The sequence below is a fragment of the Anomaloglossus baeobatrachus genome, chromosome 5 (genome assembly GCF_048569485.1).
Source record: "Anomaloglossus baeobatrachus isolate aAnoBae1 chromosome 5, aAnoBae1.hap1, whole genome shotgun sequence".
NCBI classification, from domain to species: domain Eukaryota; kingdom Metazoa; phylum Chordata; class Amphibia; order Anura; family Aromobatidae; genus Anomaloglossus; species Anomaloglossus baeobatrachus.
In genome coordinates this window covers 511,164,410-511,190,010 of record NC_134357.1, presented here as the reverse complement: position 1 = coordinate 511,190,010, position 25,601 = coordinate 511,164,410, and the positions used below count along the sequence as shown (strand labels likewise).

Genomic DNA, 25,601 nt, shown 5'->3' with positions numbered 1-25,601 from the left:
TTCCGTAGAATATGCGGAAGGAAGGAGATGGGCGGGATGTTTACATCCCACTCATCTCTGCCCCTCCGCTCCAATTGGCCGCCTGGCGTGTGACGTCGCTATGACGCCGCACGACACGCCCCCTTAACAAGGAGGCGGGTCGCCGGCCAGAGCGACGGTCGCAGGAGAGGTGAGTCCATGTGAAGCTGCCGTAGCGATAATGTTCGCTACGGCAGCTATCACAAGGATATCGCTGCTGCGACGGGGGCGGGTACTATCGCGCTCGGCATCGCAGCATCGGCCTGCGATGTCGCAGCGTGCAAAGTTCCCCTTAGTCCAAGTCCAAAAGGAGACCAGTCTCGGACAAGACCACATCATATGAAAAATACCTACTTCAGATCCCCGACACCTTGGACACTCCGAATTCCTTTTCAACCCCATTTTAAACATCAGTAAGGGAGACCTACATACCTGGTGAATCACGTATAGGTGAGATAGTCTGACCGGTTCGCTCATGGAAAGTTTAGGGACATACTCCAATATAGTCTCCCACACCTCCTCTGTTATCATCCCAACTTCCTCCTCCCATTTAGATTTTGTTTTAAGTGGGTAATCTAAAAGAAAGGTATGTAGTATATCTTTATGCGTGCCAAAAATTATCCCTTTAGTGCTTCCTCCCCCCTTACATACATACTCCAGTACCAGGTCAGTCTGTATGTCCACACTTTTTTTTAGCCGCTTGGGCTGCAATCGCAAGTTTCAATTGACTGTAGTGGAGCCAGCCAGACGCTGGCAACTGAAACTCACTCTGTAACTGTGGGAACGATTTCAAAATTCCTCCATCCAATATCTGATGCATGTATATTACACCCCTGCGTCTCCATTCCTCAATATTCCCCATTTTCTGAATCTCCGGGAGATTACTGTTATCCCAGATAGGTGTAAACTTAGTTAACCGGGTCACCCCTCTCATACTTTTCAGCTTCTCCCTGGTCTTATTAATAAGTGCCATTGTAGATGTTCCACCCAGGATCCCCACCGCACCATCCTCTAATCCCATTACCAATGGACTTCTACCCACTATGTATTCCAGCACTTCTTTAATGCCCCCATCTTTCTCTCGATCAGACCACCCCCTGAGGTGTTGACATTGCGCAGCCATATAATACAATTCCGGATTTGGGATTGCTAGACCCCCCCTCATCTTTCGGCCTCTGTAAAGTCTCTAATCGCACCCTGGGCTGCTTTTTACCCCACACCAGGTCTCTAAACAGCGAGTTTATCCCTTTAAATCTTTTCTTTGAAATACAAACAGGTGCATTGTGCAGTATGTATAGGAGTTTAGGCATTACTACCATCTTAAGTAAATTAACCCTTCCAACAACTGACAAATGTAGCTTGTTCCAGGCATCCACTTTGGCTCTCAATTTTTTAAGAAGCAGCCATAAGTTCACCTGTATGTATTTTTCTACTGGCAGAGATAACTGGATACCTAGATATTTAAATTCGTCCACACTCTTCAATTTGTTAGCCCCAGTATCATCATTTGTCCAGGTTACTTCCCCATCCACTTTAAAAAGGCTCGATTTAGACCAATTAATGGTCAGTCCCGAAACGTCACCAAATTTCTCTATTATCTGCATGGCATGATCCAATGAGGCTGACGGATCCCCCAAGAAAAGTAATAAGTCATTACTCAGGAGCTATTTTCTCCTCTAAATGCCCATATCTAAATCCATGGATCTCCTTCGATTTCCTAATGGCCGCAGCCAGAGGCTCTATTGCAATAGCAAATAGTAGCGGCGATAGTGGGCCGCCCTGCCTCGTTCCCCAATGCAACTCGAACTCTGCGGAGGTCATACCGTTAACTCTAACTTTAGCAGTAGGCCTATTATACAACAGCTGCACCCACTTTACAAACCGTGGGTCAAAACCCATATGCTGCAACACTTTCCACAGATACCCCCACTCAACACTTTCGAATGCTTTCTGGGCATCTAGCGAAGCGATCACCCACCGGCCAGGGTTGTCAGGCGGCAACTGTAGATTAAGATATAATCTCCTAATATTAGCAGCTGTCGACCTATTGGCCATGAACCCAGATTGATCCATATGTATTAGGTTAGATATAACTCCAGTCAGCCGGTTTGACAACACCTTAGCCAGAAGCTTCATATTCGCTGTTAATAACGAGATTGGTCTATATGAATCTGGAAGCCTCGGATTTTTATCCTCCTTAGGAATTACTACTATTATTGCTTTTCTCATAGATTCAGGCAATACACCTTCCCCCTCCGCCACCTCAAAGACTTTCAATAGTTTGGGTAATAGGATTTCTTCTGTTTATAAATTTCAACCAGTAACCCGTCTGCTCCCGGTGCCTTGTCATTGCTCATGCCATGCAGAGCGTCCTCCAGTTCATCAATAGTAATAGGTGACTCCAATTTATCTCTATCCGCCACAGACAACACAGGAAGCTCACCTCGCTCAAGAAATGAGTCCACCTCTTCCACCCTCATCTCTCCGCTAGAAGGATATAGCGTGCGATAGAAATCTTTAAAGACCCCAAGGATCTCCTCAACCTCAGTGACCTGTGTCCCCTCCACCGTGTCCATACCATGCACAAATGAGCTACTCATTTGAGCTGCAGCTATGACCGATAATAGATGACCAATTTTTTCTCCCTCTTCATAAAAATGCAGTTTTTGGAATGCCTGCTTCCTTACCGCCTTCTCCAAAAGCATCTTATTAACTTGTTAATGCGCCTGCCTAAGATTTTGCTTCGCCTCCGCAGTATTACTCCGAATTGCTTCCAGCTCCACCTTATCTAAGGCCTCCAGGCTATTTTTCTCATCCTGCCTCGTCTGTGTTTTACGTTTACAGATATCCCTGAACAGGAGCCCCCTGAGGTATGCCTTCATCGCATCCCATACCACCAGGGGACCAGTGCTACCCTCGTTGTGGATAAAGAATTCTCCGAGATCCCATTCTATATTCCCCATATTAATATGACAGATCCATGCTGGATGAAGCTTCCACTCTCCTCTCCTTCCCCCTTTCAGGGTCCCCCGTCGCATGGACACTAGAATTGGGCTATGATCTGAAATCACTCTTGTCAAATATTGCACTTCGCCTATCATTGCGTCCATCAGATCACTAGCTAGAGCCATGTCAATGCGGGACAAAGTGTTATGTGAAGCCGAGTAACAAGAGAAGCATGATACCCCCCCCATTCCTCACTCGCCAGGCATCCACCATTCCAAGTTCCCCAATAAGAGTGCCAAACGAAGTCATTCAACTATCCTGAATACCTGGAGGTCTACTACTCCTATCCCAGTACAGGTCTATACCATTATTGAAGTCCCCCACCAGTAAAAAATGGGATTACTCCCCCCTTCTCAGAGAACTCCCTTATCTCCCTTAGTTTGGGGCACATATATGGAGGTGGTATATATATATATATTGCAGCTATACACGAGTCTGCCAAATATTTTACACTTGACGGCCACACACTGTCCCTCTTTATCCACATACACTTCTATCTCTTCATATTGCACAGAGTTATGGATCAGCAGTGATACACCCCTTGCATAGTTGAAAAGGTGGAATGATAGGCCTTCTGCACCCATCTCCTATTTAAAACATGTGTTGTCTCCTTTGTTAGATGCGTTTCTAGTAGACATATTACTGACGGATTCTGATCTTGAACATATTTAATTATTGCCGCTCTCCTAGACCTATCTGATAACCCTCTAATATTCCAACTCAACACATTAATTCTATCCCCCATTATCCCACCCAGTAAAACCATCAAACCTTGTAGTACCTCCCCATGCTGCCTTTACCCTACCCCTTTCCCCCCTCCCCTCCTGCTCCCCTCCCGCTCCCCACCACCTCTTGTTTTTGAGTACTCCCGTGAAGCATCGGGTTTTCCAAACCTGGTCCATAATCCTTACTAAATTCCTCCCCACCTCCCTCGCCTTCCCCTCTTAGACACATTTTGAAACTCGTCCCTTTTCCAACAGTTCTCCACTCCCACCCTTTCTATGTATAATCATATTCCACTCAACTAATATAACAGTAAAATGGCGAACAGTAATTAAACTGGAATCTCAAATTGTAAATACCACCACCACGCCTAATTAGGCCGTCCCCATGTCCTGCGAACACATCAAACCCTTCGTATTCCCCCTGCATACTACCTCAATCCCAAAGGGAAGGAGGAGATAAAAATAAATAAAAAATAAAAAAAAAGGGGGAGAAAGTAAAAACAAGAAGGGTCTCCTGTAAGCTCCTAAGGATGTTGTAGAGCCTCAGCCGGCCTTCTCCAATACACTGCAGATTCAGACAGTCAGCTCATTCCTTCACACGGATCCGCTTTTCGTTTGCGTCCAACCACTGCATGGCTTCCTCTGGAGTTGTAAAAAAGTGCACCCGCTCCAACGCCGTCACTCTTAGCTTTGCTGTGAACATCATTGAGTATTGCACCCCAATCTCTCGCAGGCGCCTCTTTACTCCAGTAAAAGTCATACGCAGCTTTTGAACAGAAATGGAGTAGTCTGGGTATATGGAAATTCTCTGGCCATCAATCATAAGATCCTCCATGTCTCTTGCCTTTCGTAGTATAGTGTCCCTGTCCCTGTAGTTAAGGCGCTTGGCTAGCATAGTGCGAGGGCCCCTGCCCGCTGGCTGTGGCTGCATCGGGACTCTGTGTGCACGTTCCACGGCATAGAGTTTGGATAAGGCATTAGCACCAATTTTCCCCCTTAGCCAGCCTTTTACATATTCAGTGGGGTTCCTTCCTTCCGCTTTCTCAGGGATGCCAACAATCCTGATGTTAGTCCTTCTAGAGCGATTCTCTAAGTCATCGTTTTTTGCCATGATTTCAGCTATCTGCTGTGCAAATGTTTTTTCAGACTTTTATAGTTTTGTGATATGATCCTCTGTTATCCCAACTCTTTCTTCCACAGCTCTTGTTCTCAGGTCAGCTTTTTTGAGGTCTTTCTTAATGCCAGCCACCTCTGCCTGTATTCCTGTAACTTGTTTTGTCAGGGTAGTCAGAGCTTGTTTACAAAAGGACACCACTGCAAAAACGTCCTTTAGAGTGGGGTTTTCTGTAGCCTCCTCTGCACTATGTGCTTTCTCCACCTCCAGTGTATTATCTTGCTGCTCTTCACCATCCCCCATCTCATCAGAGCTGGCAGTGTCTATCCACTCCTCTTCCTCACCTCCCTTATCTGTATGCTGCAGGGATCTCTCTGAATTCCAGGCAAACTTCTCCAGCCTTGCTGCGACCTGCATTCTTTGTTGACTGGCTACATTAGCTTTCTCAGCGTCCTCCCTTATCATGGCACCATCCTGAGAGCTGGGGACTTTCCCACCCCCAGTGTCTTTCTACCTGCGACGGACCATGGCACCGCTCTGGATCCACCAGACTCACCCCAGACAAGTCCCCACCACCTTATCTTCCAGACAGCTAGCTGAGGCAGCGATAACAGCGGTGTTCAGGTATTTATTGTGGGTGTTTGCAGGAGATCTCCAGAGACACGTCTCCTCACATTGCCGTCCAGCCTCCAGGCCAGGGGTCCCTGGACTGACTATGGGACCCTTGAGAAGGACTGCCGGGTAAGGAACTTTTTACCCGGCCCCTGTGGGCGTCACCTGGAACCGGTAGGACTTGGGAAAGGGGTGCCCACCAGTTTTAGCGGTGGTACCAGGGAACAGGTTTTCTTGGGTGGCGGGTGCAATGGGAAAGTGGTCCGGTTGTTGAAACATTTAAGAAATGTGCCTCCCGAAAGGGAAGAAATGTTTTATGTGTTATGTTTTACATGTTACCCCCCTTTTTCTATCTACAGTTGCAGAAACAATAAATGTCAGTGGGCGGACAGCCCACGGACGGTCTGTATTAAACCAAGGGGGAATGTGATGCCCTGGCGCCGCCAGGTGGCCATACACAGAGTAGACCCCCGCACAACACCTTCCCTTATTGGGTTATACCGCGCAGATAAAACCCTAGTCACTCCCCAGTGTAGGAAAGGCATATCAGTGGGCGGGACCAGGCAGAAAACGCCCACCTAGGGGTCTAGGGAACCCGGAGCGGGAAAAGTGGTAGTTGGAGTTGAGTTGAGAGGGAGTAGAGGAGTGCTGAGCAGGAGAGAGGAGAGGAGAAAGTGAAGCTCCAGTGGAAGCCAGAAAGGAAAGGCGTCGGGGTTGGAGCCCCGGCGTGCTGGCTAGGTAGCAGACGATGGTCCGTGTCTGTCAGGAGACGGGAAGATGGCTGCCGGAGATCCGAGGTGGACCGGGACAGGGTAGGAGCTCGCCGGTACCAACACCGGAGAACCGACCCGGAAACCGTGCACACAGGGGGTACCTGGACCCTGAAGCAAGGATCGGAACCACCGGCTTTGTTAATTCACCAGTTGAGGACAGGATTATAGGTCCTGTCCCACCCAAAGTCCCAAAAAGCAGACCAGCAGACCACCGCGGGGACTAGGGCATCCGCCAGGGTCCCTTTAGATCCCACGGGTCAGCGTCTGCGGGGAAGGCTCCCAACCGTAGTTCTGGGAGCGGACTCCCATGTTCCACATCGGGAAGTCCAAATAGAACTAAAACCGTGCAGGAGGAAAGTGACACAGACCATCACCCCGGGTGAGGGACCAAGAATACACCCGGCCAATACACCCGGTCGCGGCGGCCGGCCACTGGCACCTTGGTTTGCCGCTGGACTTGTGTGATTTCTTTGTGAGTACACTAGCATCCCCCGGTCCGACCGGGCGCACCGGCCCCTACAGCCACCATCCTCAGCACAGCAGCACTGGGCCCCAAGGCATCCACCCCTACCCACGGAGGGTTAAAACAACTAGCTGCCATACCAACACCCCGGGTGCTCCCAAATAGTAGCGGTGGTACCCCATCTTACCACACGCTGTGGGTAGCGTCACGGACAATATAGAAAATCCCATATACAACCAAAATTCCCTTTTTTATTTGAAGTGGCCGCGAGACCCCCGGATCCGGAGATCCCTCGAGCCACACCGTGGATCTGGATCCGAGCAGCCCAGCTGCTGGTGTGGGGGCGGCACATGTACAAAACTTGAGTTATTAACATCTTTGAGCTTGATAAGCAGGCACATTCAGGGGAGACAGTTCAAAATAGCATCATTGCTTCAAGTATTTTTTGTATGATAACATTCAGAGAAGTTAATTATGCAAATAGATTATAACCAATAAGAAATAGACAAGTACACTGATGAGCAAAAGGGTAACAATGTTTTGAACTTTTGAATTTCAAACTCCATATTTCACCATCAACTACAGCGTGAGACAATCATCTTGGCTATCGCCTACATAAATTTGCCTTGGAACTATTTAGCATATAATTAGTTATGCAGGTTCTTGTCATGTCACTCCATTGTTACTATTTTCCTCCTAAAAATCGAATTTTAAATTTTTAATAATTTGTTAGTATTTTGTAAATCCACCATTGGCTTTCAACACTGCTTGAATCCATCTCGGAATGCTCTCAATCAGATTCAAGCTTGTCTCAAACAAAATCTCATCCCAGGTCTTTTGTACACATTCCCAATGTTGGTGCATACTGTAAGAAAAAAGGGGAAGCTCACCACGCTGTTTGAGCTGGTGAGATGGGAAATGGGTGCCAGATTCCCTGGTAAGGTGTCAACCAGAAAAATAGAAGTGAAGGAGTAAAGGAACGGTATCTTCTATGGAGCGACGAGTAAAATCAAAAAATCTTTATTCAAAACATTTTAAAAACACTAACAAAAATTGCAGCATGTTAACACCTGACTCGTTTCTGGCGCAAAAAAGGCACCCTCAGTAATAGGAATGAATGAATGTAGCTTTTTCTTCAACTCTATCAACAAGTGTTCAATAGGGTTGAGGTCTAAGGACTGTGGGGGCCAATTCAGCACCTTTACTTCTTTGTCATTGAACCATTTCTTCACCAATCTGGACATATGCTTCTGGTAATTATCCTGTTGGAACACTATGTTGCCCTTTTCATACCCATAGTACTTCAGTGTACAGTCATGGCCAAAAGTTTTGAGAATGCTACAAATATATTTTTACAAAGTCTACTGCTTAAGTTTTTCTAATGGCAATTTGCATATACTCCAGAATGTCATAAAGAGTGATCAGCTTAACAGCAATTACTTGCAAAGTCAATATTGGCTAAGAAAATGAATTTCAACCCCCAAAACACATTTCAACATCATTGCATTCCTGCCTTAAAAGGAGCAGCTAACATTGTTTTAGTGATTGTTCCATTAACACAGGTGTGGGTGTTGATGAGGACAGGGCTGGCAATCAGTCATGATTAAGTAAGAATGACACCACTGGACACTTTAAAAGGAGGCTGGTGCTTGGTATCATTGTTTCTCTTCAGTTAACCATGGTTATCTCTAAAGAAACACGTGCAGCCATCATTGCTCTGCACAAAAATGGCCTAACAGGGAAGAGTATCACAGCTACAAAGATTGCACCTCAGTCAACAATCTATCGCATCATCAAGAACTTCAAGGAGAGAGCTTCCATTGTTGCCAAAAAGGCTCCAGGGCGCCCAAGAAGGACCAGCAAACGCCAGGACCGTATCTTAAAACTGTTTCAGCTGCGGGATCGGACTATCAGCAGTGCCGAGCTAGCTCAACAATAACAGCAGGCTGGTGTGAGTGCTTCTGCACGCACTGTGAGGCGGAGACTGCTTGAGCAAGGCCTGGTTTCAAGGAGGGCAGCAAAGAAGCCACTTCTCTCCAGAAAAAACATCAGGGACCGACTGATATTCTGCAAAAGGTACAGGGAGTGGACTGTTGAGGACTGGGGTAAAGTCATTTTCTCAGATGAATCCCCTTTTCGATTGTTTGGGACATCTGGAAAACAGCTTAGAAGAAGAGGTGAGCGCTACCACCGGTCTTGTCTCATGCCAACTGTCCTGAAACGATTCATGTGTGGGGTTGCTTCTCAGCCAAGGGAATCGGCTCTCTCACAGTCTTGCCTAAAAACACAGCCATGAATAAAGAATGGTATAAGAATGTCCTCCAAGAGCAACTTCTCCCAACTGTCCAAAAGCAGATTGGCGCCCAACAATGCCTTTTCCAGCATGATGGAGCACCTTGCCATAAAGCAAAGGTGATCACTAAATGGGTCATGGAACAAAACATAGAGATTTTGGGTCCATGGCCTGGAAACTCCCCAGATCTTAATCCCATTGAGAACTTGTGGGCAATCTTCAAGAGACGAATGGACAAACAAAAACCAACAAATTCTGGCAAAATGCAAGCATTGCTTATGCAAGAATGGACAGCTATCAGTCAGGATTTGGTCCAGAAGTTGATTGAGAGCATGCCAGGGAGAATTGCAGAGGTCCTGAAGAAGAAGGGTCAACACTGCAAATATTGACTTGCTGCATTAACTCATTCTGTCAATATAACCTTTTGGTACTCATAATATGATTGCAATTATATTTTTGTATGTGATGTAAACATCAGACAAACACAATTAAAAACCAGAGGGCAACAGATCATGTGAAAATATAATTTTGGTGTCATTCTCAAAACTTTTGGCCATGACTGTACAAAGTAACTAATTTTTTTGATACTCACATATAGCTCAGCATTGAGACCACCATCGATCCTATTCTAGTATTGAATGCCTTTGGTTGTGAAACAACCCCATATCATTAGGCTTCCTCCACCTAACTTGACAATTCCTTCAATTTCTCAATCTGTAAGCCCTTTTTTCTCTTGTTTCATCCAGACCCATTTGCACCCATCATATCCTAGTCAATTGACTTTTGTCTCAACTCTCCAAATCACCTGTTTCCCATCTTTTACTGTCCACTTACCATACGTTTTTGCAAACACGAGCTTATGCCTCTTATGGCAATATTGAAGTTGAGGCTTCTTCACCTTTTTTTGGGCCACCATTCCAGACTTGTGTAGAGTGCATCACACTTTGCTTTCATGGACATCTGGGATCTCACTATAACAAAGCATACAAGCCACCTCATCCTGTTATGAACCACGTGAGTTTGTTGTGCTAGAAATGATAGGCCTTGTGATGAACTGTCATGTTGACAGATATTTTGCCTGAATATCCACATCTTGGCTTTTAAATGGATGGAAGGACTTTGTTTCATATTCTTCCAACTGTCATGGTACTCACATGATAAAGTTTGACAACTTTCTTGACCGCGAGACCGCAATCAATGAAGTGGATGATGTGGTTTATCTTTTCCTGGGAAATCTTTATGGCGGCTCTCCATTTTGGACCAGTAGTGACCTTTCACTTGCGAATCAAATACACATTGAGCTATTAGGGAATGTGAGAATAGGTTGTAATTTACAGTTTATAGGAAGAAAAATATTTTTCAAACACTAAGAGCAAAACTAACAATGCAATGACGTAACAAGAATCTGCATAACTAATCATATGTTAAATGATTACACTATGTAACAAAAAAAAAAAAATTCTGTTCCTGGGTTAAAAGTGTTATTTCCTGTTTAACCCCTTCACGACCGGCCGATTTTTCGCTTTCGGGGTTTTTTTTTCGCCATTCTTTTTCTGAGAGATGTAACTTTTTTATTTTTCAGTCAATATGGTCATGTGAGGGCTCATTTTTTGCGGAACGAGCTGTACTTTTAAATGAAACCATCAGTTTTACCATATAGTGTACTAGAAAACGGCAAAAAAATTCCAAATGCAGAAAAATTGCAAAAAAAGTGCGATAGCACTATGGTTTTTGAGATATTTTATTCACTGTGTTCACTATATGGTAAAACTGATGTGTGGGTGCGATGCCTCAGGTCAGTGCGAGTTCGTAGACACCAAACATGTATAGGTTTACTTTTATATAAGGGGTTAAAGAAAAATCGGAAGTTTGTCCGAAAACAGTGGCGCACGTTTTACGCCATATTCCGTGACCCGTAGCGTTCTCATTTTTCGGGATCTATGGCTCAATGATGGCTTATTTTTTGCGTCTCAAGCTGACGTTTTTAACGGTACCATTTTTGCGCAGATGCTACGTTTTGATCGCCTCTTATTGCATTTTGCGCAAAAGTTGTGGCGACAAAAAAACATCGTTTTGGCGTTTGGAATTTTTTTGCAGCTACGCTGTATACTGATCAGATTAATTGATTTTATATTTTGATAGATCGGGCGTTTCTGAACGCGGCGATACCAAATGTGTGTATATTTTTTATTTTTTTAACCCTTTAATTTTCAATGGGGTGAATGGGGGGTGATTTGAACTTTTAGGGTTTTTTTTTTTTTTTTTTAATTTTTTAAAACTTTTTTTTTATTTTACTAGTCCCCCTAGGGGGTTATTGCGATCAGCATTCCGATCGCTCTGCAGTATCTGCTGATCACAGCTACAAGGCTGTAAACAGCAGATACGCTCTCTTTCTCTTTTGCTGTGCCGCTGGCACAGCGAAAGTGAAAGCAAGTCAGGTGTAGTACAGGAGTCATCACATGACCCTGTGCTACCATGACAACTATCGGAAGTCACGTGATCGTGTCACGTGACTTCCGGTATCGGGCGGTAAGTAAATGTTTACCGCGATCGCGCTTATAATGGCGCTGTCACATATTGACAGCGCCATATAAGGGGTTAAACGGCACAAGCAGATAACGATTCTGCTCGTGCCTAGCAGGCACACATCTCAGCTGTGAAAATCAGCTGAGATGTGTGCCGATCACAGCATGATGCTGCCGGCAGACCGCGGGCAGTAACATTATGACCGCAAGGAAGTAATTTTATGGCCCGCGGTCGTTAAGGGGTTAATTGTGCATTACTTATTTTCAAAAAAGTTGATGTAACCCCGAAACATCGCTTTTGTGACTGCCACAATGATTTTACGATACTTATGTAGTCCAATAGTAAACTTACTATATTCGAATGTCATTGTTAACGTGAACTTCACATTACTGTTGTTTCATTAGTCTGATAAGATTTGTTTTCTCCCTTCATGGTAACCAAGGTATGAAAGACGTTTAGGACTTCAGGATTCCAGATTTTACATCATTCAAAGCTATTGATACACATAAATATTACTCCATAATGGTAACCAGCATCCTTCTCTTCCTCTTGCCCTTTCGGCAAAGCTTAAAGAAGACTATGAACATGTGAAGAGATTGTTAAATGCAATGAAATATGAGGAATATGGTTGGGAAGTAATTGGAGATTTCAAAATGGTTGCATTCTTGATGGGTCTTCAAGGAGGCTATACTAAGCTTCCATGCTTTGTTTGCCTTTGGGATAGCAGGGACGCTACCATAGATAATATTGGCCTGAATGTACTGAGTTTCCGTGGGGAACAACAGTAAATGAGAGCCACTTGTAGAGTCTCAAAAGGTACTAATGCCACCTTTCCACATCAAACTGGGCCTCATGAATCAAAATGTCACAGCTTTGGACAAGGAATCAGTGCCATTGAAGTATCTACAAGATCTCTTCCAAGAGCTTTCAGAAGCAAAAGTTAAAGCTGGCGTTTTATGTTGGCTCTCTAATCAAGAAAGTTATAGAGTGTCAAGAGTTTCCCAAACTCCTCAAAAGAAAAGAGAAAGAAGCATGAATCAGTTTTGTTAATATAGTTACAGGCTTCCTTTGGAAATCATAAAGCTGAAAACTATGTTGCATTGGTTGAGACTGGTGAAGCAAAATGGGCTTGCATGAGGTCTGAAAATTCAAATTAATCCCTGGAAACAAAAATCATGTTTCATAGTGTTATCTATAAGGGCCGTTTCACACATTCGGCATTTCGCTGGATGCCAGATCCGGCACGCATGCAGTACAGTAGATTCATTTACAGTGGAAGCGCGACACCATGCGGTTGTGTGCTTCATGCACAACCGAATTTGTCCACATGGTGTTGCGCTTCCACTGTAAATTAATCTACTGTACTGCATGCGTGCCGCATCCAGCATCCGGCGAAATGCCGGATGTGTGAAACGGCCCTAAAATGAAAGTAGTCTCATGCTCAAAGCTGTAGTGCTTAGTGAGATATGGAGCCTTAAAGTCAAAAGTTCAAAACATTGTTACCATTTTCCTGTCAGTGTATATTTGTGTCTCTCCATTGTATTCTAAGGGTATAAAAAGGCCTTGTGATGTCTTTTTGTCAGACAACAGCTTGACCTTGCCCTTGTCTTCTAGCTGCAAGAAAAAAAATCTGCTTGCTTCAGATGAATCAGTGCCTCAAGAAATAATTTCTCTAACATTACCTGTTTTCCATTCTTTATCCAAATTACATAAGAATCAATTCTCATCACCGACGAGACCTATTGTGGCGGGAATTGGTTCTTTAAAAGAGAACGTATGCCAAAGCGTGAATTCTCTCCTTCAGCTCTTGCGGCCAGAATATATCAAAGATACCAAACATATTGTTAAAGGGGTTTCCCATGAACAAAGTTCATTTTAATCAACAGATTTTGTAAAAATAATAAGTTCCACAATTGAAGGTGTTGGGAAAAAAATGTTCCTGTCCAACGATGGTGCAATACAGCAGACAAATGTAGGAAAGAAGGAAGAGGAGTGCAGCACAACCATCCGGTAAGAATAAAATCCAAAATTTATTTCAATCCATTTATTTCAATCCATTAAACTGACATATTTCTGGCAGTGTAGTGCCCTTATTCATAGTATGGCACTATAAATAAGGGCACTACACTACACTGCCAAAAACGCGTCAGATTTAAACTCACTTAATATATGATTACCTTTTAATGGTTTGAAATAAATTTTGGATTTTATACTTACCGGATGGTTGTGCTGCACTCCTCTTCCTTCCTCCCTGCACAAACCTTTTTTTAGTATGGGATATAGTTGATTATATGGATATTAAAACCACATACAGTAAAAAAAACACACACTGGACATGATTAAAATGCTCAACAGTAGAGGCGCAAGGGATCGACAAAGTATTACCAAATAGAAATGGAAGTATAAAATTCAGCCAGCACTTTAATCTGTGACTGTTGATGGGAGCTCTGAGAATCTATTTACCGCCCAACATTCCTAACTCCTCTTTTTAATTTTCAGGCCTTCGTGACATTGTGTGGGTGAGATCAAGCCAGCACAGCTAATAAAGAGGAGCCTGAAATGCAGAGAGGTGAGGAGATTCACAGGGCTCCCGTCCAATGGTCACTAATTATAGATGAGACTGATGGACCGAAGTCCTGTGAATCAATTCTTCCATTTCCAATTAGGTCTTTTTTGCTGATCCCCTGCTCCTCTGGTAATCATTGGTAACAAGTTTGAACATAGATTGTCCAATGTTTCTCTGATCCATTTGATCTGACATCCGACTTTGTGAGACTCTACTGTACATGATTGGACAGTTATCAAGACAACTATTTGACCCTTATCCACTAGCATACTGTGCCTGCAATGTCTGCTCATTGCTCCACCATTCAGCAGCTGCATATCAGTTCTAGAGCTGAAGCCGTGATTATTATACCTTCTCTGTGGAGCCTAAGTCCACAAACCGTACAGACTTGAGCAGCACAGCATAGAAACAAGTCTGGTGATTTTTTTTCTATTCTCTGTGCATTTTTTTGCATTTGATAGAGGGACACCAAATTGTACCAGGGAGCGCTGTGTGCCTCATCCAGTGTTTGGAGGCACAGTGGGTGAAATATACTGTTTTGGGGAGCCCAATGGCGGACACACTTGAGGCATCATACTGTATTAGGGGGAAGATGGTGACCTCATGCTGTATTGAGGACACTGTGAGTGCATCATAATCGTTGTGGGGCACTATGAGGAGAAATTATATTGCGCAAGGAAATGCACTAATGGGGCATTATACTGTGCATGTGGTGGTTACGGTAGGGATAAAATGTGTAGTGATAACATACTGTGTGCAGGCATCTTTGAGGACATCATACTTTGTGGAGAACCATTCCGGAAATGTCTTACTGTGTGGACACCATGGAAGGTTTTTCATGGTGGGTAGGACACTAAGGGACATCATTACGTTTGTGTACTTGTCACAAAACACTTGTCTCGTCTCTGTTTTCAAAATTTGTGAATTATACGTTTCATGACCAGACTAATTTTAATTAGGGGCAAGTGGATAAAAAGAGTTACCAACTTAGACTTTAGCTTTGGGACCCCATAATTTCTATGCTCTCCCCTGATCTTAGCAAATTATCAGGTACCTTATAAATTAGTTGACACAAGTTGGACATTGGATGGTTATCTTAGCAACTGTCCTAATCATGTTATAACATCTGTGTATGATCGATGTCAAACACGATGGAAGTAAGGATCACCAACAATCTTTATGAGCTGCAGTTATACAAATGTAACATATACTATATACATTGTTCATATATAGGTATATTTGGATACTAATTAATTTTCAATAACAAGTGGTCATTGGGAATTGTATACATGTTCTATTATTGATTTCGTGTCCTAAATCATTTTCCCATAGATACTTCACTTTACCATAACTTCCATTTTTTTATACTTTGTATAGAAAACAATTCTAAAATTAAAGTAGCTACTTCCCTATGTGCGTTCTTTAATGTATAAAAAGATTTGTTTTCTGACTAAAACATTCCTCAGTTTGAACATGAAAATGGCTTCTCCTTTGTGTGAGTTTTCTGATGAATTACAAGATCCAATTTTTCTTTAAAACATTCTCAACATGAAAAAGGTTTCTGCCTTGTGTGAGCTAGCAGATGTCTAGCAAGACTATTTCTCTGTATCACAGTTTCTACACTTGAAACATGAAAATGGCTTCTTCCCTGTATAAGATCTCTGATGTTAAAGATGATAATTCACAAAAAAAACATTAACCGCAATCTGAACACGAATATAGCCTCTTCCCTGTGTCAATTCACTGATTCAATGTTAAAACTGATTTTTGTTTAAAATGTTTTCCACAGTCGGAGCATGAAAATGCCTTGCTTTTCCTTCATGAATCATATGATGTCTAGCAAGATGTGATTTTCGTGTAAAACATTTCCCACATTTTGAACAGGAAAATGGCTTCTCCCCTGTGTGTGTTATCTGATGTTGAACAAGATGTGATTTAGTAGAAAAACATTTCCCACATTCTGAACAAGAAAATGGCTTCTCCCTTGTGTGAGTTCTCTGATGTATAACAAGTATTGATTTAGTAGAAAAACATTTCCCACATTCTGAACAAGAAAATGGCTTCTCTCTTGTGTGAATTGTCCGGTGTTGAACAAGTTGTGATTTAGTAGAAAAACATTTACCACATTCTGAACAATGAAATGGCTTCTCCCCTGTGTGAATTCTCTGATGATTAACAATTTCAGCTTTTGTAGAAAAACATTTCCCACATTCTAAACAAGAAAATGGCTTCTCCCCTGTGTGGTTTTTTTGATGTTGAACAAGATTTGACTTCCTAGAAAAATATTTTCCACATTCTGAACAAGAAAATGGCTTCTCCCCTGTGTGAACTTTCTTATGTTCAACAAGAATTGATTTTGTAGAAAAATATTTCCCACATTCTAAACACAAAAATGGATTAGCCCCTGTGTGAATTCTTTCATGAGAAACAAGTTCATATTTCCTAGAAAAACATTTCCCACATTCTGAACAAGAAAATGGCTTCTCCCCCGTGTGAATTTTCTGATGGTGAACAAGATGTGATTTCGTAGAACAAGATTTCCCACATTCTAAACACAAAAATGGCTTCTCGCCTGTGTGAATTCTCTGATGTGGAACAAGTTCATCTTTCCTACAAAAACATTTCCCACATTCTGAACAAGAAAATGGCTTCTCTCCTGTGTGAATTCTCTGATGCTGAACAAGATGTGATTTAGCTGAAAAACATTTCCCACATTCTGTACAAAAAAATGGCTTCTCTCCTGTGTGAATTCTCTGATGTCTAATCAGATGTGATTTCTGATTAAAACATTGCCCACATTCTGAACATAAAAATGGTTTATCCTTTATGTAAGCCATTTTATGTTCAACAGCCTTTCTGAGACTTTTAATTTGCATATTTGTCTTTGAGGAACCATAAGAAAAGACATTGGCTTGAGGTAAATCTGGTATCTCATGTTCTTCATATAGATCTGTTGCAAAATCTGAGAATATCAGATGTCCTTCTGAACTCCTGATACAGTCACCTGCCAAAAATAAAATTGATTTTATTACTGTATTGAAATTATATTAATATATAAAATATTATATAGTTTATAACATTTCCATATAAACTGTAATACAATTCAATTATTAATAGAGTAAGACAGTAGACTACAATAGATGGATTGATAGGTTATGTTTTTCAAATTCTCACGACTCATTGTAGCCTCTCATCACTAATCATTTCAAGATATCTGTGAAAACTCAGAAACGGGCCTGTAATTAGTTTTATTAGGTGATTCCAGCTCTCTACGTACACTCTCTTGCGGGTACAAGGATGGAGCAAAGCACATTGGAGGAGCATATTGATCCCATAAGTCATCACTTTGGATAAAGTGTACGGCTGTGTATTATAGTTTAACACTAGAACTGCGGAAGGAGTCATAATGACCCCTTGCCTTATTTTTTTCTTTAAAAGTTTATTGAGTTTTCTACTAGTTTTCTTCAAGTACTGTGACTTTTATTTATTTGTTGTTCTCTTTATAATACTGTATGTATTACAATCTACAATATATTTATTTTTTTTCATGATGTTTCATGTAATATTCTTAGAACAGCGGGAAGGTTCAATTTGACCCCAGTGAAATTTCTCCTTTGACTGTTACTGTATGAGGTTTCAGACAGCAGGTATATTGATTTTGGTGTGGCAGATCTAACGGTATGTTCACACGCGGCATCTTTTTTTAACCACAAAGATGCAGCGTTTTTGTCCCAAAAAACGCACCAACAACACACCGCGGCAAAAACTGATTTTTATGAAAGAACAAGTAAGGAGTTGTCTGCAGAAATGAATTTGAATCCTGATCTACCACAATCTTTGCATCAACCATCTCAGCAGGCTCAGCCAAATGCCTGATCTGTGAAGATGGTTGCAAAAGATGGAACTGAATGGGATTTCGTAGATGACAACTCATTATTGTATGGAAGGAGATCTACAGTGAATGTCCTAAATAGCGAGGAGGTCCTACTACTACAAATGCCTATCGCCTATCACCCATTTTATGATTCTGTCATAAGTGCAATCCGTCTGTTTTTTGAAGAATTAATGCTTTGTCTCATGAAAAGACTGAGTCAAATGATCGGAAGGAACTAAACAACAAATGGATTTTGTCACTCAAGGAGTTGGAAACAATGATTGGCATCATGTATGCCCGGGGTTCTTTTTGTGCAAAGAATACCTTTATGGATGATCTATGATCACATTATTGGGGCCCAAATTAATCAAAGGCATGATGCAGAGGGACAGATTTCCTCAGTTTTGCTGAGGGATCAACCAGTACAACACAACTGTCAACTGACAAGTTCGCACTTGTCTCTGAAATTTGAGAAAAGTTAGTGGAAAACTGTCTTCATTGTTACCGCTCAGATGAAAGCATATCCATTGATGAACAATTACTTGCAGGCAAAACAAGATGCAAATTTACATAACTTATAGCAAACAAGTTAGTTAAATATAGACTCAAATTATATATTGCTGCAAATGAAACTAAATATGTCTACAATGCTTTCCCATACCTCGGGAAAGACTTTACCCATCTGAACTAGCAACCACTGGGAAAGTACATTGTTCTCCGTCTCGTGGAGCCATTTCTAAAGGAAGGAACGTGATGACAGACAACTTCTTTTCATTGCTTCAGCTTGTCAAGAAGTTCCAAGAGAATAAAACATCATTGCTGGGGATAACAAACAAGAGTAGTCATCAAATCCCTGTTGATTAGCATGTACTCTGTCACCATCTTCCAGCCAACTGGAAATGCACAATGCACCTTGACTGTGTACCGAGGGAAGAAAAAAAAGAATGTCACTCTTCTTAGTACACTGGATACCAGTGAGCAAAGAAGGAAAGAAGAAACCAGAAACTGTAACCTTATATAACTCCACAAAGTATGGAGTGGACGTGGTTGATCAAATGACTCAAAAATACACCACTATGGCTTCATGTAGGAGATGGCCGATGCATATCTTTTACAACATTTTGGATTTTGTGGCAATCAGTGTCTGGGCCAATCAGGTACAGAAGAAAAAGATAGAAAGAAAGAAAATAATTCTTCAATTGGCTAATGAACTGAAGAGAAGCAAAGAGCAAGATGAATGATAGTGTCAAGAAGAGGAAGCTGCAGTAGCAGGACCATCGAAGAAAAAGTAAGAATACCAAATTGCTTTATTTAAAGGCAATAAGACACGTGATATCTGTGAGAAGTACCACAAAGCTGTCTCTTAGAAACGTACAATAAAAGTGCACATTTTGTGTAAAAAATGTCTTTAGTCAATTTTGTCAATAGAAAGACAATGTGAAAAAAGGTGATTAAAATTGAATTCCAATTTGGAAGTTTTTAGTTCATTTCTTAGGAGGTTCAAAAATTACCCTTTCCCACTGTTCAAGGAATGTCAGATTATTAGCAGTTCTAGCGTTAAAGCACATTTTACTTTACAATTTGCTTGTAAAATTCATAAATCTTTGTTCCATCAATAATGACTAGCCATCCTGACCCAAATGCAGGTAAACAGACCCAAATAATGATAGTACCACCACCATGGTGCACAGCTGGTATGAGGTTGCCCATGCTTTACACACAATGCTTGTCATTTAAACCAAAAAGCTGCATTTTGGTCTCACCTGTCCCCCAAAACATTGTTTCAATAGCCTTCTGGCTTGTCTAGGTGATCTTTAGTAAATTGCAGATGGGCAGCAATGTTCTTTTTGACGAGCACTAGCTTTTCCCTTGCATTGTTTCTAAAGGTCAGAATAATGGTGCGCATATGAATATTAATAATTGTGAATGTGAGAAAGACCTTTAGTTCCTTAGAATCTGCCTTGGGTTCCTTTGTGGCCTAACAGACTATTATATGTCTTGCTCTTGCAGTGATCTTTGATGGTCGACCAGTTACTCAGTAATCTCATATGTTTGTGCCATGACATCTTTACAAGTTTGTGGAAGTAACAAATTATAATGCATATTTTAGAAAAACAGGTTGCTCACTTATTACTTGATTGTGATCCCATTGGCTTAAAACACCAGACTCTTAATTTGAATCTCAAATTATTGGCTAATCCTAAGGCTTCACATACTTTTGCCACTCTTAGGCCCCCTTCACAAGCATGTGTCTCCGGTACGTGTTCGGTCCGTTCCTGCACGTACCGGAGACACAGGCACATGCAGACCCATTAAAATCAATGGGTCTGCGCACACGTGCGTGTTTTGCCATGGAACGTGTGTACGTGTGGAGCATACGCGTGTACGCATGGAGCATACGCGTGTCCGTGTGTTCCACACGTAGACATGTCAACGTTTTCTTCGGCATCATGGGTGTCACACGGATAACACATGGAGAACACGCGTAGTGCCATAAACACGGCTCACGGAGGGGAAAACGCACCTTTGACACGTCCGTGAAACACGTACGTGATTTTCACGGACGTGTGAAGTGGGCCTTAGACATAATAATTATTAAAAGAATGACAGTCTAATAATTTTTCCACATTTGTTTGATTTGGTTCTTTTTATCTATTTTTTAGGATGTGTGTGAAAATCTGATGTAATTTAGGCCAAATTTATGCAAAAATATGGAAAATTCTGAGGTGTTTGCAAAATTTCATATATCATTTTAAGTCTATTGACATCTGTTTTAAAAAAAAAAATCTCCATGTTTGTAACGCTGAATCACTACTCACGGACAAGTCGTGAGCCAGGAGAGTCAAAGGGGCAGGAGTCAGATACCAATGGGGCTCTCATAAACAAAGGGAAAAAAATAAATAATCAGGTCACAGTCTGAGGTCAGAATATCAGGAGAATAGTGGATCAAGACAAAGGGGCTAGACAAAATCGATGGATATATTCAGTATCTAAGGTCAAATCCACAAAAGATCAGAATATCAGAAAACTAGCAACAGGACACAAAAATCACAGAACAAAGGCTATGACTAGAGATGAGGGATCCTCCCGATGTTTGGTTTGTGTTTGTCGAATTCACCAGCGTTCACCGATTGGTTCGACGAAACATATCAAAACTCAATGAATTCAATAGAAGTCCCCAAAAAGACATAAACAACAGCTTTAAACCATTCAAACCATTTTAAGGTGAAGTCACACTGTTGGACAAGTGCCACAAGTAGGCTTATTGCTCTGAAACCCCTGCCACTGCAGACAAGATACAACTTGGAGACCCATCTTGGAGTCTCCACATTTCCAAAAATTAGTGGCAGACAGCAGGACAGTGTCATCAATTGGCCCACAGTAACCATAGTATCTTAGCGCTGCAGTAAAGCATGGGTCATACATGACACAAGGTCTAGCCCAGCGTTTACAGCTTTCAAATGAAGAGGTGATGAGGGTCATTCCGTGTCAAGTGGACCAGTGGTCCCCACTTGACGTTCTCCGATTTTGCTGAAAATTTATAAGGATGTACATGTATGTTTGAAAAGAGGTTCTGTAAATTTTTAGGGCCAGATCTCAAATATATTGGGCACTGTTGACCTTTCACTGGAGGCCCCCCCCAAGCCTGCGGCTTCAGCTAAGAGGATTTTGCAAACTTTGGCACATAGCCATTAGAGTTCTATACTGGCTATGATGCTGAAATTTGGCATACTAGCTCAACTGTTGCTGCTAAACGCGATACAATTATTACCGGCTATGACAAAACAATATTTCGGCCGCAATTTTGTGTCAAAGTAGCTTGCAAAACGCCTCGCATAAAATTTATGCCAAACTTTGCCCATATATAACTCAAGACCAAAAACCAATAGGAACTGGTGCTTTACCCTGTACAACAAACATCTTCATGACTTTGTGTGGAAGTAGAAAAATATAGCACTCCCCAGATCACTTTGCTGTGCAGGATCCTGTTTATTAAACAGCGGAGGTTACATGTGCGGAAGGGGCTGGTGGGGAGAGGGAGTGAACGCCGTGGCAGACTGCCACGGCGTTCACTCCCTCTCCCCACCAGCCCCCTCCGCACATGTAACCTCCGCTGTTTAATAAACAGGATCCTGCACAGCAAAGTGATCTGGTGAGTGTTATATTTTTCTACTTCCACACTGCGTTATTTGCTACCTCTGGATATAAGCACCCCAGTATTTGCCTCTAGCCTCTGAATACGAGACTTTCTCCTATATTGGATGGATTGGCTGGCTATATGCTAAGTAGTGCCCTGGAATCTCTCTTACATTCCTGATCTTCATGACTTTGCATTGCTGCAATATCACGGTCAAAGCATATGTATTTGTGGAAATATTCACACCCACATATGATGAAAAACTTAAAAAAAACGAATTTTACCTATTTTTAGGTCAAATTTCCCAAAAAGGGTCCCCCTAAAATATATTAATTCTGTTATCATTTGAAAGAGCACATTTTTCTCTACAAGGATCATTGGGGGGGTTTTTGGAGTCTCTCCATTTAAGAAAAGAAAAATGCCACTGAACATGGTGTTATTTATTAATACGCAATGAATGCTAACTGCACTATTCAAACCCTTGCGTTGGTCCATGGTGGTTATACAACCAATTCCCTAAGAATTGGTATTATAATCCTATTAAAAATTGTAATAATGCTGTCTTTCGAGAATTGGCAGCCCCATCGCCTAGGAGCCATGGCCGATAGCCGTGCAAGGCAAGTCGCGGGTGGTCTCTTTATCGCAGGTTCCAAAGCCTGAGGGTGGGTGTCTTTGCCTAGGATCCCAAGCCTAATATTGGGTATCTTTTGTTGGTTCCCAAGCCATAATGTTCAGTCTAAGTAAGTGGTCTGGAATTGTTGCTGAATTTGCAATGAAAGATGAAGGGTCATTTGACACCCTTGTTGCAGTCCACACTTTCTTAACAGTAATTGTGGAGTATCTCAAGACTCTCATCAATGGGATTCATCATATCCACTACTTCAGTGATGGATCTGCAGCCCAGTACAAAAATTTCAAAAATTTTCTCAACTTGTGCCACCACAATGCTGATTTCAATATCAGCGCTGAATGGAATTTTTTTAGTACCAGTCATAGAAAGTCGCCCTGTGATGGGATTGGAGGGACAGCAAAGAGGTTGGCAGCTCGTGCCAGTCTTCAACGCCCAACTGAAAACCAAATACTGACCCCGGTGGATTTATTCAGCTTTTGCAACGAGCAACTGCATAGAATCAAGTTTTTTTTTGTTCCAAAAGAAAAAATTGACGAAATACGGGTAGTTCAAGAGGAAAGGTTCAAAGATGGACATACAATTGCTGGAACAAGAGAAAATCACCAGTTTGTGCCAATTGATGACAAAAAGATTCGCATTTCAAGGGTGTCAAATGACCCTTCATCTTTCATTGCCCATGTAGATGGATCTGTCAGATCAGAAATGCCTTTTGTGCCAATTGCAAACCTCCAGCCAGGGCAATACATTGCCTGCATTTACGATAGGAACTGGTGGATTGGAAATATTTCTGAAATTTCAGTCGACGACCATGATGCATTAATACATTTTATGCATCCTCATGGACCAGCTAGCTTCTTTCACTGGCCTGTGAGAAATGATACATGCTGGATTCCCGAGCAGTCGATCATTGCAATAATTCCAGCACCAGCTGCAACAGCAATGGGCCGACAATACAGCTTCTCTGAACCCATTATGTTGCAAATTCAGCAACAATTCCAGAACACTTACTTAGACTGAACATTATGGCTTGGGAACCAACAAAAGATACCCAATATTAGGCTTGGGATCCTAGGGAAAGACACCCACCCTCAGGCTCTGGAACCTGCGATAAAGAGACCACCCGCGACTTGCCTTGCACGGCTATCGGCCATGGCTCCTAGGCGATGGGGCTGCCAATTCTCGAAAGACAGCATTATTACAATTCTTAATAGGATTATAAGACCAATTCTTAGTGAATTGGTTGTGGTATAACCACCATGGACCAACGCAAGGGTTTGAATAGTGCAATTACCATTCATTGCGTATTAATAAATAACACCATGTTCAGTGGCATTTTTCTTTTCTTAAATGGAGAGACTCCAAAAAAAACCCCAATGATCCTTGTAGAGAAAAATGTGCTCTTTCAAATGATAACAGAATTAATATATTTTAGGGGGACCCTTTTTGGGAAATTTGACCTAAAAATAGGTAAAATTCGTTTTTTTTAAGTTTTTCATCATATGTGGGTGTGAATATTTCCACAAATACATATGCTTTGACCGTGATATTGCAGCAATGCAAAGTCATGAAGATGTTTGTTGTACAGGGTAAAGCACCAGTTCCTATTGGTTTTTGGTCTTGAGTTATATATGGGCAAAGTTTGGCATAAATTTTATGCGAGGCGTTTTGCAAGCTACTTTGACACAAAATTGCGGCCGAAATATTGTTTTGTCATAGCCGGTAATAATTTTATCGCGTTTAGCAGCAAAAGTTGAGCTAGTATGCCAAATTTCAGCATCATAGCCAGTATAGAACTCTAATGGCTATGTGCCAAAGTTTGCAAAATCCTCTTAGCTGAAGCCGCAGGCTTGGGGGGGGGGCCTCCAGTGAAAGGTCAACAGTGCCCAATATATTTGAGATCTGGCCCTAAAAATTTACAGAACCTCTTTTCAAACATACATGTACATCCTTATAAATTTTCAGCAAAATCGGAGAACGTCGAGTGGGGACGATTTTTAAAACTGGTCCACTTGACACGGAATGACCCCTGAATGAGTGACAGGTGTAGGTTTGTTGCTATGAGAATCCTGTCACTACAGACAAGATACAACTTGGAGACCCATATTGGAGTCTCTACATTTCCAAAAATTAGAGGCAGACAGCAGGACAGTGGCATCAATTGGCCCACAGTATCCATAGTATCTTAGCGCTGCAGTCACCACAGGGTCTGGTCTAGCATTTACAACTTTCAAATCAAAAAGTGGGTGGATGGATGAGTGACAGGTGTAGGTCTATTGCTCAGAGAACCCTGCCACTACAGATAAGATACAACTTGGAGACCTATCTTGGAATCTCCATATTTCCAAAAATTGTAGGCAGAGAGCAAGGCAGTGGCATCAATTGGCCCACAGTACCCATAGTGTCTTAGCGCTGCAGTCAGGTATGGGACATGCACCACAAGGGGCTGGTCGTCATGACTCAGGAGGAAGCAAAAAAGAGGAGGAATAAGAGGAATATTAGGTGTTTTATACATATATAAAAAAGCCAAATTGTAAAAGTCATAGCAGTGGACACACTGTTTGATTGTTGCACCACCAAGGCACTTGTTAGTAACATCAGCAGCACTAGAAACAGCAGCCACAACAAAGATGCGAGATCAATGCAGCAAACTGAAAACTACACCATCACCTAGTCTGCACAGTTTGGGACTGGGGTAGAAAAGTCATTGGAGATCCATGAGTTGGTCATCTTGATGAAAGTTAGGTATTCTACAGTTTCAGGGAACAGCTAGATGTGCTTATCCATCAGGATTCCACCAGCAGCGCTGAAAACACGTTCTGAGAGAATGCTGGCTGTCGGGCATGGCAAAAACCTCCAAGGCAT

General features: G+C 42.1%; 2 protein-coding genes across 2 annotated transcripts in view; both read right to left on the bottom strand.

Annotated features, from left to right (window-relative positions):
• LOC142311975 (uncharacterized) overlaps positions 1–25,601 on the bottom strand; it is a 452,821-nt gene that overhangs the window by 292,492 nt on the left and 134,728 nt on the right. The gene's annotated exons all lie outside the window — the stretch shown is intronic.
• Positions 13,761–25,601, bottom strand: part of LOC142312005 (uncharacterized) — a 128,642-nt gene continuing 116,801 nt past the window's right edge. The window contains exon 8 of the mRNA XM_075350880.1: positions 13,761–16,873. Coding sequence (XP_075206995.1) covers positions 15,851–16,873 — 1,023 coding nt within the window. The 3' untranslated portion in view covers positions 13,761–15,850. The remainder of the gene's footprint in view (positions 16,874–25,601) is intronic.